Source organism: Zingiber officinale, chromosome 9B, assembly GCF_018446385.1.
Source record: "Zingiber officinale cultivar Zhangliang chromosome 9B, Zo_v1.1, whole genome shotgun sequence".
Taxonomy (NCBI): domain Eukaryota; kingdom Viridiplantae; phylum Streptophyta; class Magnoliopsida; order Zingiberales; family Zingiberaceae; genus Zingiber; species Zingiber officinale.
The window spans coordinates 64459820-64467988 of record NC_056003.1 but is presented as its reverse complement, the minus strand read 5'-3'; the positions used below and the strand labels follow the sequence as shown (position 1 = coordinate 64467988).

The window sequence follows — 8169 nt, the reverse complement described above, 5'->3', positions numbered from 1 at the left end:
CCCCTCTCATATCTTTCGAGCTTTTGAAGTACCCTAAACTCAGTTGTGATGTAAGATTTCTTTATCAAAAGTAGTCATTTCTTCAGGAGGTTATAGTCACTGACTTTGCTCAACGCCTGCAGTATTTTACATTGGTCTCTCACTTGCTGGAAGTTTACCCTGAGAAAGTTGCACAATTGAACAATGAATCCTTTGGTAATATAGTCAGGACAATTGACTTTGGCTTTCACAATCAGGTATATTACTTACCTGTGTTAATACGTTCTTCATTTACTAATTTCATAGTCATCCTCAAAATGTAATGCAATGCATATTTATATACTAAAAGCAAGCCCTGTCTGAGTCATGAACTTTAATTTGACAAGAGTTTATCATTAAATTTTATACAGAAAGTATACAAGTTATTCCTTTTTCTAAGTGTATTCTAATACTTCCTCTAACGTATGGATAGTGGGGCTGGGCTGCCTAGTCTAGAACCCTGTACATGGTAGAACTCAATACATGGTCTGACTAAATTTAATTGGAGTTGCGTCTTTAAAAATTGGTAGTTGAACTAATAGCAGTAAGTGCAAGATCTCTTGATTCATTTTTTCTTTTTCTTTTTTTTGCCACAAGATCTCTTGATTCATTGTTATCTTAAATTTCAGTTAAGTTTTATTGAATATGATTACTTTCCAAAACATAAACTTAGTAAATAGACAATGCGATGATCAAGGCAAACAACCTCACAAAAAGAACTCTAACATAAAGAGACCAAGTAGAAATTCTTGTTAGTTAAATATAAAAAATTATAGGTGACACAACACCAAAATTGAACAATTAAACCACCTAGAACCCTTGGACGAAGTTAATGAAGCAAAGAAAGAAATAACCTCAGAAGTTAAATTGAAAATTGTATTAATTAAAAGATAATTAAAATAAAGGACTCTGGACTTCTTTTATAGATTTAATTCAACAACAAACATGGAGATAAATATTTTAAATAAAGAAAATGTACTAATCTTAATGGGATTATAATTATTCCTTATTTATTACCCAAATAGAAAATGTTAATTACTAGCAAAGGCAACTCGGTGCACTGAGCTCCTGCCAATATGAGATCCAGGTAAGGGTTTAGGATACTCATTCTTTCCTACGTTGCAAGAGGATATTTTTGAAACTCAAACCCGTGACACAGCAACAACTTGACCTTTACGCGAAGGCTCCCCTTTAGAAAATGTTAATTACTAAATAACAAAAATTAAATCTTTAACCTATTGCAGATGCACAAATCTCAAATAATTTTCAATTTCATTCCTTATATTGTGGATGATCCAAACTTAAATTTATCTTCAATTTATTTTCTTCAAAATTATTTTCTTGTCTGCATTATTCTCCCCCACTGAGGAAAACTTGATAATTGATTAATTGTTGGCTTCTGTAGGTTGTCGTCTCTAAGTGTAAGGAACAATTGCTTTGATAGTTCTGTTTAGCAATCTTTCTTTATTATTTTGTTCTTTTGACACTTTGTTTCTCTTTTTGCACTTTAACTTTGAAGTATTCCTTTTTGATTGTCTTTCAAGTGAGTAAGAAAATATGTTGTATGGCAAGAATAATATCCATGACTTTATTAAAATCACATGGTGCGAAGCCAATAATGATTCTGCAAAACCTGTAACAAAATCAATATACGAAGATGAATGCTTGAATTTATCCAAGTAAATTAGCATATTCTCCAATTAAAAAATAAACTTGTGTATAAATAAGTTAGAAAATAAATGAACAGGCATTATAATTATTCTCATAATATGACTATATAAAGTAGATACAAATGGTTTGAATACATCTAATGTAGATGTGTTGTGAAAATTTAAATTAATAAATGCAATATAAAAATTCACTGTACCATTAAACATTTTATAATATTCAATATTGAAGATAATTTCCATCCTTGTATCTGTAGATATATTTTGAATACCTACATTGGAGTTCTTGCCTTCTTGCTTTGGTAAATAGAAGAAAATAAAATATGTAATTCAATTATTGACAAACATTAAATATTTAAATATAAAAGGAATCATACTAAGTGATTTGCAAATTTTTAAATTGCCATCTTATTGTGTTTGGTAAATCTAAATTATGATGCTTGTTGTGTTTGATTTTATCTTTTGGTTTCTTTAATGAATGACTTAATATTTGAGAGTCGAAATCATGATCAGTATCAAGTCAATTAGACTCTAAAGAAGTTAAGTCAATAAGAGGTGCTTTTGATTGCACCATTAAAGGGCTCATCTAAAATGTGATGCTGTTATTCTTAGAGAATTTTTTTTAAGGCTTGGTTATGAAGAGGTTATTTGAATACAATTCTTTCATTTTAGTGACAAGCTCATGAATTGTAAGAGGACTTAAATCTTTGGGAGATAATTTTGAAAATTGACTTTTTAGTTTTTACATGATTGTTGCACCATCATCCTATTAAAGTTTTGTGGGACATATCATTTCATTCATTGTTTTTTCATGTTATGCCAATGTATAATGGGTTCTTGTTCAGCAAGAAAGCATGATGCCGTTGGTTTCTTCCAAGCAAGATAAAGGGCTGCGCAAAAAGGCTATAGGTCATCAGCGATGTGACATGACAACTGAGGAGATAGGAAGCGAGAAAAATCCATAGCTAGTCATTGCTCCCCCCTTGTTCAATCTGGGAAAGAGTACCAAAAAATCCGTACCATGCTTTCGGGGAATACTTGAAAAAAGAAAAGAAAAATGGAGAGAACCACCTTATTTGTCTGCTAACGCTAGGGTGAAGAAAATTGTCGCATCGGGTGGAGTGGATAGTAGATAAGAGAGAGTTCTCTTTCTTACATCGGTCGAGGGTTGACTGTGAAGGAGAGAAAGTCGAAAGTTTTTCTTCTATCATAGGCTGATTCAGATGAGGTAAGGTCAGAGGTTCCGTTCCATATGAGCGTATAGGGGTAATGGTTTCCCCGGAAAGATTCTTTATGTGGAAAATGGAGGTCATTGCCTTTGATGATATTTCACATAGAAATGTCGCCAGATGCTTCTCAATGCTTTCTCTCCTGATTAGAAACATCTCTATTCATAAATAACATCTACTCATCGCATATTAGTTTCTATTATTTTATAGTAAGCATGACTTGCTTTTCTTTTTGTCGAGTCTTTGCTTCTCCCAATCCCAATCTGTTTGTACTCACCAATTTTTTTGACTCAAATCTGAATCTATTTGTATTTGAAACTCACATATATATATATATATATACAACATTTACTTCATCTCTCACACCGGTTAGCAACCTAGAAAAAAGTGCAACTAAAGCAGGAAGGAGATCCATTCCATCCCACCAATGCCAAGTCTTAAGTTCGATCTAAAGCTAAGGACTTCATCAAAGAAAAGTTCGTAGCTGTCCTAGCCCGTGAAGAATAGATAGATTAGGTTTCCTTTCAAATAGCCTTTTCCCCTGGTCTCCACTTAGCGCTGTCGCAACAATAGGTCATGAATGACTATTCAAAACTACGAAAGATCTACCATTTAGATTAGTTAAATAATAAAAAGTTGGTAGATCACGTGAGTTCGTCCCTTTGGGGCCTCCTATCTCCCTATGGTCGAACCCGACCACGTTTCTGTCACTCATCGGATGGTCTGACATGGCCTTTCGGGAAATACTATTTATATTCCTCTCTCCCTACGGTCGAACCCGTCTGCTCCTTAGGCCTTTGATTAGCATATTGGAAGAGATTTACATTAGATTCAGGTGTGCAAACCATATATATAAAGTAGTAGTGAATAGTCACAAAAGTAGTTGAATAGTCACACAATATCCAATATTCATTCTAGTTTGAGAAGTCGCACTTTCTAGTCATTATTATGCACATGCCGTGCCATTCTCGTGTATTCATTGTTATCGCATTGAAGTAGAACCCTTTCAATCACCTTTCACTCTGGGATCTCCTTTATTGGTTTACAGTATTGGATCTCTATTATTCTACTACAGATAGAGAGAGTCTATCCTATACAGCGCTCCAGCAAAGATAAGAGACTAATGTCAAGGTCAATCTTCCTTGGTTATCCGGGTTTCCAGTTGATGATATGTCTGTGTCATTTGCTAAAGAAAGGTTCTTGCATTAGTGCAAAGGTGAGGTCTTTGGATAGAATTTCCAGCACTAGTGGAAAGTAGAGCATCCTTAGCAAGCAGATCTTTCACTATCATTCTTTAACTGTACTCTGAGCTTCACTCTCACTCCTACTCAGAGGCTGAGACAGTGCTTCTTTGATCCTCTGTATCCATTGATGCTATTTCGTTCTGTGCCTTAGCATCATTAGCATCACTATCAATAATGTGGTATAGCGTTCCATAACTATGGATAATGTCACTGGTAATGAAAAGATCATTATAAATGAGTGTATTTTCTGGAAGCACGGAAAAAGTGGCTTTCTCTTTTAGATAGCTTGAAGTCTTTTCATTTCGAGGAAATTCTAGAAATACATTGCTAGTGAGACTATAGGCTGATTAGAGTTGTGAATGGAAGGAGGGTAGGGGATGTAGTTTTGAATCACCATTGCCATGTACTTGACGGATATAAGGAACTGAACTTAGATTTGGGTAGCTTGCTTTAAGGTTAGGGAGAGGGAAAGGAAAGAAAGAGTGAAGTGACTTGGGGAAAGAGAAAGGCGTCACTCGCTCCTCGCCTAGCAAGATAAATGAATGGTATAAGTGAGACTGAACCATCTATTTTTTCACTATCATCTGTTATAAGATAAGACTCGGGAGAAAGATTGATCATGAGTAGCTCCCCACACATCGATCTTTAAAGAGTCGATGTAGTTTTGGATCCTTTATAAGTCTAGATCAGAAATTGGACTCCTTCACTTCCTCACTGATTAGTGCTCATTGGCCCGGAAGAGTACTTTGTTTTCTTTAATAATAGAGCACCAGTAATAGAGCATCTGGGAACTATATATATATATATATATATATATATATATATACTATCAAACCCTCTTATAGGATAGGTCCCTTTGACTCATGTGAGTTCATGCCAGAGTGATTGGGGCGGGGATATTGGGGCTAAACTCTCCTCTATTCATAAGGTATGGATTCGTAGGGGACGAATAGCATTCAACTTATGCCTAACTGCTCTTGGATATCGGTGAAGACAGAGATAAGCACTTGAAGACTTCTCCTTTATCTTTTCCAACTTCCAATACGAAGATCTTCTATTGGCCTCTGACCTGCTCCACTCCTTGCTTGTGAATCAATAAGCAAGCGGTCACATTGTACTGTAAGGGCTCTCATCTTAGGAGTACCATTGGGAGAGGGCTAAGGTAGAGCTAGAGGGCATACGCCTTCTAATGTATGGAGATCCAGGAACAAAACTACGAAAAATCGCCTTCATCCCCTAGTATCACACCTAGATCTACTACTGAATTGGAGCCTCTTGGATTGGTTTCTGACTCAAAGAGTGAATGTTACATGACATCAAGGACCCAAGTTTTGATGAAAGGTAGGAATCCAACCTTTTAGTGGTAGTCAAAGGTGAAAACTCCTATTTGATAATTAGGCTAGGGAGGTGGGCTTTTCAGTCACAGTTCCTGTAAGTTAACAGTCCGGGAAAATATTCCATACAACTTGATATAAGTCCATAAATTAGGAATAAATACACAACGAAAGATATAAGACAACTAACCACACAATAGAATAATTTACTTAATCCACTCGAAAACATGAAAAACATAAGATGACTGCATACCGATACGACTTAACACAACAAGTACCATAATCGAACAAAAGTACATCGCAGAATTGAAATCCATATATAAGTTAATTATTACATAAACAAGTCTGGAAACAAAGAGAAAATGTAAGTAAAAGCATTAGCGGAAAAACTCTCGATGCAACGTGAGACTGGCGGACAGGACCTCCAAGCGACACCATATATCCTCTCTTTGCTATATGGGGAAAGAAAGCATGCATGGGGTGGTGTGTCCAAATGACTCGGTAATGGAAAATAGATAGTGTATGGTTAAATGTGTAAGGAGATCAAAGTATACAATATCGCAAGAGAGAAATATATATACAATCATAGATGGCATAATAAATGCACATACCATAACTCGTCTAACAAGGTATAATGATACTGGGGATCTGCAACATATCTACTCGTATTACATTATCAACATATGATAGCATAAACATGTATAATAATGTCAAACATATGCAACATCCATATCTCTAAGCAAATGCAATATATCATAAGCATATTCAATAAGTATCTCTAAGCTATGCAATACGCATCATCTGCATATATACATGTGTCACTCTTACACACCACTCCAGCCACCAAGACATCTGTGTGGTCGAGTGGGCAGAACTGTGACAACTGCTCATAACTCCGACTACCACTATATCTGAGTAGTTGGTCAGGCAGGATGCAAGAGTAGCTATCTAGCTATATAACAAGAATGTCACTACACAACTCCGCTACCACTACCCCAAATGGCCAAGTGGGCACGACATGACAAGCTACACACACTCTAGCTACCACTACCCTTGAGTGGCCGAGTGTACAGATAATATGACTCTCTTACACCACAAAGGAGACATAGTTCGTCAGCATGCATATAATGCAATGATGTGCAAGATGCTAATACTCATGACTCAAACACGGTCATCATCAATGCAACTGTATGATAAACATAAGTACATCCAAAAGCATGATACACACACACCAATGTTATCAAACTCGCGTTTTGACTCAAACTTATACAAAATCACGAGTTTACCTATGAAAATCGAGTGAAATTGTGATAAAATTATGTATTAAAATAAAATCGGATCAAAATCGTAAAATCGCATTTAAACTCGTAAAAACGCTATTTTTGGGACAATTTTATTGATTTTGTTTTGTTAATAAAAGGGACCATTTTGGACAAAACGATGTCGTTTTAGGATGATTTTAGATTTGCACTTGTCTATGGGTGATTTATATTAAGTTGTTATTTTGTGTTTTATTTTCTTTGGACTTAAGCTTTAGACTTGAATTTATGTTTATGTTGTGTTTCCATGGTAAGTATTTGGTTGTTTGAAAGTTTAAAACTATGAGTAGTTTATGATTATATGAATTAAAATGTTCTATATGTAGATTTATGTTATAATTTGGATTGAAATATTAAATGATCAATTAAAAAGAATATATCAGGTTTCTTTTAAAATTGATTTAAAGTATGATATAAAATCTTACGATTTTACGATTCAATTTTATGACTACTCTAACGATTTTACTAACTCTCGGTTTTGACAACCTTGACACACGTATGAAAGAGTCCAATATGTGTCTACTAAGCATCATATATAGTCAAATAGAAACACCTATAGCACACACTACACTCGTGTATACATTATAGAATATAGACAGTCAAACATGATAACTCATATAGTACACACAATACACTTGTGCACGACTACTGTGTATGAATAATCAAAATGATAACTCCTATTGTACACACCATACACGTGTGCATGACTACTGCATATGAATAATCAAAATGATAACTCCTATTGTACACACCATACACGTGTGTGTAGTAGGAATAGACAAAGATAAGACCATATAAAAATAGATCTTCTCTAAGATCAAGTACCCAAGTATCAAGCGCAGCTAAATATGAGTAGAGGCAAGGCAAACAAAACTAATCTGTCAACTAAATCAATGCACTAAGGTCAATGAACTATAAAGGTTAAGGAAGACACCCACCTCAAATGTAGATCATCCTGAACTATCTCCACGTCAAAATGTTTGTCTCAAATTAGTATCCTGCATCACAGAATGCATACTATAGTTAAGTTCTACCATAAACCAATTAGCTAAACCTAATCCTAATCCAATTAGGAAACCATGTTTTAATTTCATTTAATGATCCAACACTTCACAGCTAATCTCCTTATGAATTAATCCCAACCCAATTAGTTAACCCTTTCTGTTAACATGCTTCAATTATCCAAACAAAATATGAACTAACAATCCAACTAATGAGTTCAACTAATGAATCTATCATCCCATTACTCCTAACTTTATCCTTGACTTCGTTAATTGATCTAAATTATAGGTTAGCAACTTAATCAATCAATTGATAACGGTTCATTAATCATTCAGTCACAAATCCAATTAATTCAC

General features: G+C 34.8%; 1 protein-coding gene across 1 annotated transcript in view; it reads left to right on the top strand.

Moving 5' to 3' along the window:
- LOC122024892 (exportin-4-like) overlaps nucleotides 1-8169 on the top strand; it is a 98823-nt gene that overhangs the window by 84568 nt on the left and 6086 nt on the right. The window contains exon 29 of the mRNA XM_042583619.1: nucleotides 123-236. Coding sequence (XP_042439553.1) covers nucleotides 123-236 — 114 coding nt within the window. The remainder of the gene's footprint in view (nucleotides 1-122; nucleotides 237-8169) is intronic.